The sequence below is a fragment of the Sphaeramia orbicularis genome, chromosome 24 (genome assembly GCF_902148855.1).
Source record: "Sphaeramia orbicularis chromosome 24, fSphaOr1.1, whole genome shotgun sequence".
NCBI classification, from domain to species: Eukaryota; Metazoa; Chordata; class Actinopteri; order Kurtiformes; family Apogonidae; genus Sphaeramia; species Sphaeramia orbicularis.
In genome coordinates this window covers 43,523,575-43,535,828 of record NC_043979.1, presented here as the reverse complement: position 1 = coordinate 43,535,828, position 12,254 = coordinate 43,523,575, and the positions used below count along the sequence as shown (strand labels likewise).

Sequence of the window (12,254 nt, the reverse complement as noted above, 5' to 3'; positions counted from 1 at the left end):
TAATAACCTTGGAACTGAGTCGACTAATCTAACTTTTAACTTTATTTAACTTTCTTTGCAGTTTGGACATTTAACAGACACATTTAAGCACAATACAGCCAACAGGTTTATGACAACATAACTTAAGATCTACCATATCAAACTTAATACCTTTTAAAGACTTTTTTAAGGTATTAAATGCAGATTTGTAAATTCAAGACTTTTAAGACATACACCAAACCTGGATTGAAATATTCATTGTACTGCAGTGCTGTGTCCCTGACTCCACAAAATACACACAGGCGATATTCTACCACTTTACATGTGATGATGAAGAGGAAAGGAAGTGGATGAAGCTGATGAGGAAAGGTAATATTCTCAAGAGTGGGAAAAATATTGTTAGCTTGTTTGCAAATTCACATGTTCCCACTGCATCTACCAAACCAGAACTTTGTTGCTATAGCATAAGGTTTGGGTCTTGTTAAAAAAAAAAAGTTCAATACTGATATCTTGGTTCCTGAACTTTTTTTTGTACAGATTTTCCATTTTACAAAAGAAAAATAAGCATATTAATAAAAGTATTTAGTCTCAAATTTCAGCTCCTTGACATTTTTACAGTAATGTGTTAGTAATATATTATTTCCTGTTGTGTCCTGAGCTCAACAGTCACCATTGTCTGAGTGTTATCTTATTTAATTAAAACAATCTTCACCATCTACCACCACAGCTTAAAAGTTGCAAAACACAGTGACAATTCAATTATGGTAAATATGATGGCGTTCATACCACTTTCATCCCTGCTCCCATAAATACAGCAACAGCAGCTCAAACCTACCAATCTCATATTGTACACTTCACGGAGTCTTCAGGTTTGAACCAACATCTGAAAAGGTAAATATACTTCCTTTGTTTTACCTTAGATTATAAGCTACTTTGCCTGTAAGTAGCTGGGATAGGCTCCAGCGACCCCTGTGACACTAGTGAGGATAAAGTGGGCTCAGAAAATGAATTAATGAATGAATGAAAAAATAAAAGGTATCTTACAGCTGCTGACTTAACTTGCTCTTAACTAAAAAGCAAATATTTTGTCTTTTTTTTGCTCTAAACCTGAAGGATGAAGGGTGTTATGATCTTTCTGGTATTGTCACTGGTCATCCTCATGGCTGAACCTGGCGAGTGTTTTTGGGGAAAATTATGGAGAAGTGGAAAGGCCGCAGTTCAAGCATGGAACGGTAACACTATTTTTTAATCTAATTTTATTATTGGCACTGCTACCACTTGACTGTGACTGCTGAAAGACATCAATGTTTGGTTTAAATTAGACCAATTCCATAAAGATGTGTATGTGTACATATTTAACTACAGTTAACCAAAGTGTTTTTATTGCCTGAACCTGAATATCCAAAGTACAGTAGTCCGATGAAAAACTGGTTTCCTCCTCTCATTAGGGAGAAGAGATCAACAGAAATTCATGGACATGGAGAAGAGAGGGTAAAATATCCTAAATTAACAAACACTGCAGCCATGTAAACATATGTGGTGAATCTGTCAAACTTAACACCTATGTTTCAACCACTTGTTCCACAAGGGATGGTCCTGATTATGGCCAAGGACCTGATGATGGCCAAGGAGGCCCGCCTTACCGCCGCTGATTCTGAGAATGCATATGAAGGAGGAAGACCTGAGGACGGGGAATTCAGCATCACTTCTGTTGCTTTGCACTTTTTAATCATGAAATCAAATAACCCCAGCAGAATCACTGTCTTGGGTTCATGTCAATCATCCTGCTTTAGCAAATGAATAAACTGCATCATAAAAGCACTGATGTGAATTTTTATGTGTGTTGTATTAGTTTCTCAAAGTGATGAATACATTTTTTCATACATTTTTAGTGTTGTATTAAAGGAGTTATATGTAGTATTTAAAAAAATATTTTAAAAATGACCTAAAATTATCATGAGAGCGTTTACAATTCTGAAATCTGATGTTATTATACTTCAGTATTGCAGTTCAGTCAGAAGGGGGTCCCAAAGCCATCCAGCGTTTCTGCTGGTAATGTTGCGCCACAGCAAAATCCTTGCCGCCAGATCAAACATTTCATGCAAAAAAAATGATTGCCATCGCATTAGACTTATTTTACATATGTATCACATATAATAGGCCAGGGCAAACGTCCTCCCCCCTGAAATGAACGTTTGCAGAGCTTCAGGACGTAGGGAAAAGATAAAGTAGCGTAAAGTTTCACTTTCACTTCTGTGGGGGACACGGACTGCACCGCCCTATACCCCCACAGTATTATAAGTAGGAAACCGACGCACGCGCAGTTACCAACTGAAACGCACGTGTGCGCACCCCCCCAGGCGAACTGCGCACGTGAAGCCGAGCACCCACACACACACGACCGAAACACACGCATGAGCCCCCCCCACCCCTTACACTGCCACACCAACAGATCAGTTCCACAGGAAACACTGCCATCAATGTCGAGACTGGAGTTGTGGCCCTGTTCGGTGAGCCATGTCTCGGTGAAAGACATGACACAACAGTACTTAAAATCCGTTTGGAAGCGAACGTTCCCCTGGAGCTTGTGTCCTTTATTCCATAAAAAAGAACGTAAAAGTTCAAAACCCAGGACACCAAACTCCAGTCACTGTGTGCGTATGCGCCCATCAATTACATGATGCATCAGTGACGTATGCCATATAACAGTCAAATTTTGTAGTTCTTTCTGTGTCAGGGTCCAGACCCAAAAACAAAAGTTGCGTAGTACCAGTGCAGGCAAGACTGATGCTCTGGAGTGATGACGGAAGTGTAACTGAACCTATTGAGAGTTGTTGTACCACCAAAATGACCTGGAAAATATAGTTTGAAGGCTAAAAATGTCTGTTGTGTTACTTTAAAAAACTCTTCACCACCAACCAGCAGAACTTAAAGTTGCAAAACACAGTGACAATACAATTATGGTAAATAGGATGGCATTCATACCACTTCCATCCTTGTTCATGCAAATATAGCACCAGCAGCTCAAACCTACTAATCTCATACTGTACACTTCACTCAGTCTTCAGGTTTGAACTAACATCTGAAAAGGTAAATATATTTCCTCTGTTTTAGCTTAGACTATAATAGCAACAAAATGAAAAAATAAAAGGTATCTTACAGCTGCTGACTTAACTTGCTCTTAATTAAAAAGCAAATATTTTGTCTTTCTTTTTTTTGCTCTAAACCTGAAGGATGAAGGGTGTTATGATCTTTCTGATATTGTCACTGGTCGTCCTCATGGCTGAACCTGGCGAGTGTGGTTTGAAAGAATTCATTAACTGGAGGAAAGTCCACGTTCCATGTATGGAATGGTAACATTATTTTTTAATTGAATTTTATTGTTGGCACTGCTACCATTTAACTGTGGTTGTTGAAAGACAACAAGGTTTGGTTTAAATTAGACCAATTCCATAAAGATGTGACTAAAGATATTTAACTACAGTTAACCAAAGTGTTTTTATTGCCTGAACCTGAATATCCAAAGCACAGTAGTCTGATGAAAAATAGGTTTCCTCCTCTCATTAGGGGGAAGAGATCAACAGAACTTTATGGACATGGAGAAGAGAGGGTAAAATATCCTAAATTCACAAACACTGCAGCCATGTAAGCATATGTGGTGAATCTGTCAAAATTAACATCTATGTTTCAATCCCTCGTTCCACAAGGTATGGACCTGATGACGGCCAAGGAGGTGATGGAGGCCCGCCTTACCGCCGTTGATTCTGAGAACGCATATGAAGGAGGAAGACCTGAAGACGGGGAATTCAGCATCAGCTCTGTTGCTTTGCACTTTTTAACCATGAAATCAAATAACCCCGACAGAATCACTGTCTTGTGTTCATGTCAATCATCCTGCTTTAGCAAATGAATAAACTGCATCATAAAAGCACTGATGTGAATTTTTTATGTGTGTTGTATTAGTTTTGTCAAGGTGATGAATACATTTTTTCATACATTTTTTGTAGCGTATTAAAGGGGTTATATATAGTATTTTAAAAAATATTCTAAAAATGACCTAAAATTATCATGAGAGCGTTTACAGTTCTGAAATCTGACATTAGTCCAAATTTGTCAGTGTGTTGATGGGTCAGGGTGTCGTCTGTCATAACCCATTGTATTTATATTTTCAGACACATTTTTGTGAAATTAACCCTCAAACACCCAAACATCCACTAGCAACTAAAACAATCTACTGGTCTAAAATGTTTAATACAGGGTTCCTACAGGTTTGTACAAGTTAAATTTAAGACTTTTTAAGACCTTTTTAAGACCACTTAGAGCTAGGGCTGCACAATTTTGACCAAAAATAAAATCCCAATTTCTTTCCTCTAAAAATTGTATTTTTGATTTCGATTTTTGGGTAAAACTACAATAAACAAAAGAAGTTGACATGTCATTATTGTGTGCTGCCCGCAATGCAACGCCAGGCTTCCATTCCCCACCCCCTTCAGGGCTTTAGATTACCTTAATTTGGGCACATCAGATGCTGGAATCGGCGGAGGGGGTGGGTGCGGGATTAGATTTTTCAACAGTAATTCCTGTTTTCTCAGACTATTTCAGATATATTCAAGAGTATGAAGGCATGGATTCCACAAGTCTAATTTCCAGAAGTATTGATCAGCATATGGCCAGCTGATTTTAATTCCAAAATCACAGGACTGCATGCAGGCAGATAATTCATATGTCATATGTTTCACTGCGTTTGTTATGTGAGCGGCCTGAACTTATAGGTCGCCCACGAGGCATGGTTGTTGAGAGAAAACCTTTGGCGTACAACGTACGAGTCAATCTCCAAGCTCTCATCACCTCTCATTGGCCGAAACGGGTGATTTAGACCAATCAAACGGCGCAAATATGTCATACCTGCTGCCAGACAATAGTCTGGTCTTGTCTGTCTTTCATGTTTTGTGTGTCACTTCCTGTTTTATTTTGTTAAGTTTTCCCTCATGTGTCTTGTCTGTCGTCTTTACTTCCTGTTCCCCGCTCATCCTGACCTCTTTCCTGATTACCTGTCTCCGCCCTAATTTGCTTCACCTGTGTCTAGTTGTCTTCCCTCCCTTTTGTGTATTTAAACCCTGTCTTTTCCCCTTGTCAGTCGCCAGTTTGTAACTCCAGTAGTTCAGACCAGCGTACTTGACCTCGTTTGTTCGCCTGTTTTTTGACCTGTTTTGGATTCCTCGGTTTTTCGTCTTCTGCCTGATCCCTGTCGGTTTTTGTCTGCCTCATCTGATCTGGTTTTGACCTTCTCGCCCTGACTACCGGTACGTGAGTTTGCCTAGTCCTTATGTCCTGTTGCTCGATTGTTAGCCTGCCTGTGTATGACCTGTTTCCGTCCCTGACCTCCCTTTGCTTTTCCCCAGTCGGGGAAAAGACTCCTAACACCGCTCGGGGAGACGGGCTGCTGCCCTCGATCCGGAGGACTAATCTGAGGAGAAAATCCCCAACCATTATCCTCAAGATTCTGTCACTCATTATATTTTTTCACCTGTGTGTGAACAATAAACCTTTTGGAACTAACTTTTGTTGTCGGAGTTCTGCATTTGGATTCTGTGTTTGTGCTAACGTTATCACAAAATATGACTTCTGCGGGAAGCATGAATACTTGTGCTTTCCTGTTCGGTACATATGTGTTGTTGTCAATGTTTTCTCTGTCGTTATGAACAAGCCTTGTATATTATAACCGATGTGTTTTACGGGAGGAAAAAAGCAGGGGCGAGTGAGTCAATACTTTCGTTTACACTCTGCTCTGGCCTTTTTTTATTTTTAATTTGGGGACACTAATTTGGGGACATTTAATTTGGGCACACCGTTAGTCGGCCCAGCCAAGGTGTAATCTAAAGGCCTGCCCTTGGGACTGTCCTAATGGGAGCTAAATTCATAACATACATGCTATCTGAACTTGTCCATACATGTGGAGGAGGGAAATGGAATTGTGGGAGAAAATGAAGTTACAACTGTAATTTGCACTAAATGTCGAGTTGATGTGGTTACCAGCATTATTCAGTCAACACAAACTCATCACACTAGGTTTGTTAAGACCAACAAAAAAGAAAACCTGATATAATTCAGTATGGCTCTAGTATAGATGAAGTACTTGAGGCAAATTCAGGTCCAGAGGGATGGATGTTGTATCCTGAGCTCAACGTTAACCATTGTCTGAGTGTTATCTTATTTAGTTAAAACAATCTTCACCATCTACCAGCAGAACTAAAAAGTTGCAAAACACAGTGACAATACAATTATGGTAAATAGGATGTTATTCATACTTCTTCCATCCCTGCACCAATAAATACAGCAACAGCAGCTCAAATCTACCAATCTCATACTGTACACTTCACTCAGTCTTCAGGTTTGAACTAACATCTGAAAAGGTAAATATATTTCCTCTGTTTTAGCTTAGATTATAAGCTTCTTCACCCATAAGTAGCTGGGATAGGCTCCAGCGACCCCCATGACCCTAGTGAGGATAAAGTGGGCTCAGAGAATGAATGAATGAATGAATGAAAAAATAAAAGGTATCTCACAGTTGCTGACTTAACTTGCTCTTAACTAAAAAGCAAATATTTTGTCTTTTTGCTCTAAACCTGAAGGATGAAGGGTGTTACGATCTTTCTGATATTGTCACTGGTCGTCCTCATGGCTGAACCTGGCGAGTGTATTTGGAGAAAATTGTGGAACGCTGGAAAGACCATAATCAAAACATGTAAGGGTAACATTATTTTTTAATCTAATTTTATTATTGGCACTGCTACCACTTGACTGTGGTTGTTGAAAGACATCAAGGTTTGGTTTAAAACAGACCAATTCCATAAAGATGTGTATGTGTACACATTTAACTACAGTTAACCAAAGTGTTTTTATTGCCTAAACCTGAATATCCAAAGTACAGTAGTCTGATGAAAAACTGGTTTCCTCCTCTCATTAGTGGGAAGAGATCAACAATAATTCATGGACATGGAGAAGAGAGGGTAAAATATCCTAAATTAAACACTGCAACCATATGTGGTGAATCTGTCAAACTTAACGCCTATTTTTCAATATCTCGTTCCACAAGGTATGGACCTGATTATGACCAAGGACCTGATGATGGCCAAGGACCTGATGATGGCCAAGGAGGCCCGCCTTACCACCGCTGATTCTGAGAACGCATATGAAGGAGGAAGACCTGAAGACGGGGAATTCAGCATCAGCTCTGTTGCTTTGCACTTTTTAATCATGAAATCAAATAAACCAAACAGAATCACTCTCTTGGGTTCATGTCAATCATCCTGCTTTAGCAAATGAATAAACTGCATCATAAAAGCACTGATGTGAATTTTTATGTGTGTTGTATTAGTTTCTCAAGGTGATGAATACATTTTTTCATACATTTTCAGTAGCGTATTAAAGGGGTTATATGTAGTATTTAAAAAAATATTTTCAAAATGACCTAAAATTATCATGAGAGCGTTTACAATTCTGAAATCTGACATTAGTCCAAATTTGTCAGTGTGTTGATGGGTCAGGGTGTCGTCTGTCATAACCCATTGTATTTATATTTTCAGACACATTTTTGTGAAATTAACCCTCAAACACCCAAACATCCACTAGTAACTAAAACAATCTACTGGTCTAAAATGTTTAATACAGGGTTCCTACAGGTTTGTACAAGTTAAATTTAAGACCTTTTTAAGACCTTTTTAAGACCACTTAGAGTTAGGGCTGCACAATTTTGACTAAAAATTTTATTTTTGATTTCGATTTCTGGGTAAAACTACAATAAACAAAAGAAGTTGGCATGTCGTTATCGTGTGCTGCCCACAATGCAACGTACTGCTCCCACTCTGGTGTGTGATGAAGTTTGAGGAGCTGAAATAAGTTGGTTGGGCTGCTGTCTTTGACTGATACCACCTTCAGGCTGAGTTTGCAACGAGGAATGGTTTGGTCTTCATTGGAAACTTTGAAGCCGTACAAATTCCACACAACCGACCTGCTCTTGCTATTTTTAGTCACAAACTTCACATATTAGTACCTTGATGTTTGTAAAGTTCATGTAGCTGATGTCCATAAAGGCTTCCATTCCCCGCCCCCTTGGTACCATCCTAATGGGAGCTTCACTCATAACATACAGTACATGCTATCTGAACTTGTCCATACATGTGGAGGAGGGAACTGGAATTCTGGGAGAAAATGAAGTTACAAGTATAATTTGCACTGAATGTTGAGTTGATGTGGTCACCAGCATTATTCAGTCAACACAACTCATCACACTAGGTTCAACAAAAAAGAAAAACTGATATGATTCAGAATGGCTCTTGTGTATATGAAGTACTTAAGGCAAATTCAGGTCCAGAGGGATGGATGTTGTATCTTGAGCTCAGTGTTGACCATTATCTGAGTTTTTATTTATTTATGTGTTTATTTAGCAGGGACAGAACACATTAATGAACATTTCTGTAAATGTGCCAGTATTAGCAAAAAAGTTATTTTTCAGCTGCTGTCCCTGGATAAGACGTAAAATACCAGCATTCATAAAATGAGAAATACAGAAAAAAAGAAAAAAAAATGTTATCTTATTGGGTTAAAAAAAATCTTCACCATCTACCAGCAGACCCTAAAGTTGCAAAACATAGTGACAATACAATTATGGTAAATAGGATGGCATTCATACCACTTCCATCCTTGTTCACATAAATATAACACCAGCAGCTCAAACCTACCAATCTCATACTGTACACCTCACTCAGTCTTCAGGTTTGAACTAACATCTGAAAAGGTAAATATATTTTTCCTTTGTTTTATCTTAGATTATAACAGCAACAAAATGAAAAAATAAAAGGTATCTTACAGCTGCTGACTTAACTTGCTCTTAACTAAAAAGCAAATATTTTGTCTTTTTTTTTTTGCTCTAAACCTGAAGGATGAAGGGTGTTATGATCTTTCTGATATTGTCACTGGTCGTCCTCATGGCTGAACCTGGCGAATGTGGTTGGGGAAAACTGGTTAAGCGCGGGAATATCGTAATTCCATGTATGGAACGGTAACATTATTTTTTAATCTAATTTTAGTGTTGGCACTGCTACCACTTGACTGTGGTTGTCCAAAGACATCAAGGTATGGTTTAAAATAGACCAATTCCACAAAGATGTGACAAAACATATTTAACTACAGTTAACCAAAGTGTTTTTATTGCCTAAACCTGAATATCCAAAGCACAGTAGTCTGATGAAAAACTGGTTTCCTCCTCTCATTAGGGGGAAGACAGAAATTTATGAACATGGAGAAGAGAGGGTAAAATATCCTAAATTCACAAACACTGCAGCCATGTAAGCATATGTGGTGAATCTGTCAAACTTAACACCTATGTTTCAATCCCTCGTTCCACAAGGTATGGACCTGATGATGGCGAAGGAGGCGATGGAGGCCCGCCTTACCGCCGCTGATTCTGAGAATGCATATGAAGAAGGAAGACCTGAAGACGGGGAATTCAGCATCAGCTCTGTTGCTTTGCACTTTTTAATCATGAATTTTAAATAAACCCGACAGAATCACTGTCTTGGGTTCATGTCAATCATCCTGCTTTAGCAAATGAACAAGTTGCATCATAAAAGCACTGGTGTGAATTTTTATGTGTTGTATTAGTTTCTCAAGGTGATGAATACATTTTTTCGTACATATTTAGTGTTGTATTAAAGGGGTTATATGTAGTATTTAAAACACTATTTAAACCAGTGGTGCCAGACACAACAAACCCCTTCCCATCGCATGCATTGTAGCTTATTTTGGCATCAATCCAGCTGATGTCATCATGTCTATGTGTGTGGTCATTTACCTCTATATATGTGCCAAGTTTGAGGTAAACTGAAACAAAAGTCATGTTTTTATAGACATGTGAAATTTTGCCCAAAATAAGCTAAAGGGAGGAAAAAAGATTCTAAAAATTCATACAAAAAATTGAACCTTGACCTACTTTTCCCAAAATGTAATGACATCTATTCTGGGTCACTCACAATCTATAAACCCAGTATGGTGTGAATTCAACCAGTAGTTTTGCTGCTACAGCCATGTATACTGGAAAAAATTTGTGACTCCTAGAATTTAGGAAAATGTATTTATTTCCTCCAACGCCTCTATGTGTGAGCTGTAATTGGTTCCTAATTTCAATATAAATTGTCGGGTTGAAACAGGTGGAACCGCATCGACTAATGTTACTTTCTTTGCAGCTTGGACATTTAACAGACTCATTTAAACACAATACAGTGAACAAGATTATGGAAAAATAACTTAAAACCTAACATATCAAATGTAATACCTTCAGAATACTTTTATAAGGTATTAAATGCCAACTTGTAAATTTAAGATATTTAAGATTTTTTAAGACCCTTCGGCAACCTTGTAATAACTGTTTAACCGTTAATCCTATCAATACATGTAAATAATGGGTGTAAAATGCAGTTTGTCGTCTTTTCATGGTCATCAGATATGAGCCATTTGGACGTTCAAAGGCTCCGTAGTTAGCATGGAAACGCCGTCATCTTCTACAACATTGATTCACCAGTAAAACCCATGGAGTTGGATCAATGACAGTGGATGGAAACACTGGGTTTATGTTTTCTCTGTTTTGATATAATAACCCTCAACTTTAATATGAACTTTTATGAACATCTATATGAGCAGTAAATTAAATATTGGAAAATAACTGTTTCACTGAGGAAAAAAAAGCTAAAAACACAAGATAATATATAATAAATGCTGATAAATCACTTAAAAACCTTCAGTTTGGGAACCGTTGGTGAAGTGTAAACCATAATCATTAAATGGTCTAAAGGAAGAACTGGTCATATCACCTTGAGTTAAACATATTAAGACAATAAGACAACATGAGCAATAACTTCCTCATTTACTATCACTAAACAGTAATGAGGCATTTACTGGGAAAAACAACTAAGCTAATACAGAGTAACTGAGGATTAATTGTTATTCATATTCTTGCAATTAAAAATGTGTGTTTCTGTTCTTTTAATGGTAATACTTAGGTATGAGTAGTTTATTTAGTCACATACAGAATACTTAGTGAAGAAGAAGAGCAATTAACTGACACTGAACACTGGAACACATGAATAAAAATGACATTTCGCAAAGAACTTTAAATTGAAACTCCAACAACACAATAATACAAGCCAAAAGGATGATCCCTCCATGATGGAAAAGGCCGATCCAGCTACAACAGGTGCTTGGTTTAATGCTATAGAGAAAAGAACATATACTCTGAAAAATAAAGTATGAAGGTATCTGGAAACCTTTTGTACTATTTAGTAATAAACATATTGGACAAATCTGACAGGAAATGTAGGAGAAAATACTGTGGGCAACATTGTATGGTAGTATTATTATTATGTTCTGAGGTGTTTGGATGTGAACATCTGAAAGTTTTTGGGGTTTTTTTCCTCCTCCATTGTATAATAAAATGTAAAAATTAAAAGGTAGCGTATATGTTTGTATTTGAAAAATCATATTTTTATTTATTTGTACATTTATGTCCTTTTACACAGTGAAATGATGTTCTGTTCATGTGAAGGGGTGGGTTGATTTGGGTTGGAGGTACAGTATGTTTTTTATTTCAAAACAAAACTGTACAAATGAGTACTGGTGTTTAATATGTACACCAAAGCTCAATAAAGATATTGTAATAAAAAAAAATTAAAATGACATTTTGCGTTTGTCTGTTAATGAACACAGCATCCTCTAATAAAGCCCAACACACACACACAAAGCCAGTTACTCAAACACACAAAGACCAGACCGATGACAGTGACATTATTGGGAAGTGGACATATCTTTATATCTAATCACATCTTCACACGTTCTGATGTGACATTTGATGAAACGACAGGTTCCGTTTCTTGAAACTAGAACTGAGAAGAAGAAATATTTCAACACAAAACCGCAAAATGTCATCATAATCCCGAGAAACCTATATGTGCACCACCTACGACCACAGACAAGTATTGGACAGGTGTTGAGTTGGGATCAGCCTCTGCGGTTCACAGCTGCTTTTAGAGTCTGAGACGATCTGCACAAAGGTAAAAAAATTAAAAAAAACACTTCATCTGTCATTTACTGGCTTCAGATCATACAGACGTGGCTGAACAGACTGGATAAACACATTTCTTTCAGTGTGTATTTTCAGGATGAAGGTCGCCGTGCTGTTTTTGGTGTTGTCGCTGGTTGTCCTAATGGCCGAACCTGGAGAG

General features: G+C 37.8%; 2 protein-coding genes and 2 long non-coding RNA genes across 4 annotated transcripts in view; 3 read left to right on the top strand and 1 right to left on the bottom strand.

The window, feature by feature from the left end:
* LOC115414978 (exostosin-1a) overlaps positions 1-12,254 on the bottom strand; it is a 533,740-nt gene that overhangs the window by 317,617 nt on the left and 203,869 nt on the right. The gene's annotated exons all lie outside the window — the stretch shown is intronic.
* LOC115414977 (dicentracin-like) lies at positions 752-1,800 on the top strand. The gene is made up of 4 exons (XM_030128365.1): positions 752-870; positions 1,093-1,211; positions 1,428-1,470; positions 1,568-1,800. Exons 2-4 carry the CDS (start codon positions 1,094-1,096, stop codon positions 1,629-1,631), a joined length of 225 nt encoding a protein of 74 aa, XP_029984225.1. The 5' UTR covers positions 752-870; position 1,093; the 3' UTR covers positions 1,632-1,800.
* LOC115414981 (uncharacterized) lies at positions 6,364-6,975 on the top strand. Its single transcript, XR_003934740.1, has 3 exons — positions 6,364-6,392; positions 6,612-6,724; positions 6,947-6,975. It is a non-coding gene; the product is annotated as an uncharacterized LOC115414981 (long non-coding RNA).
* On the top strand, positions 8,696-9,610 carry LOC115414982 (uncharacterized). The gene is made up of 4 exons (XR_003934741.1): positions 8,696-8,776; positions 9,069-9,114; positions 9,255-9,291; positions 9,389-9,610. It is a non-coding gene; the product is annotated as an uncharacterized LOC115414982 (long non-coding RNA).

What these genes read in the sequence shown, in the direction of transcription:
- LOC115414977 (XM_030128365.1), top strand. Translation starts at nt 1,094, where the DNA reads ATGAAGGGTGTTATGATCTTTCTGGTATTGTCACTGGTCATCCTCATG. An exon ending in CGCAGTTCAAGCATGGAACG is followed by an intron (nt 1,212 to 1,427) that starts GTAACACTATTT and finishes TCCTCTCATTAG; the next exon opens with GGAGAAGAGATCAACAGAAA. An exon ending in ATGGACATGGAGAAGAGAGG is followed by an intron (nt 1,471 to 1,567) that starts GTAAAATATCCT and finishes TTGTTCCACAAG; the next exon opens with GGATGGTCCTGATTATGGCC.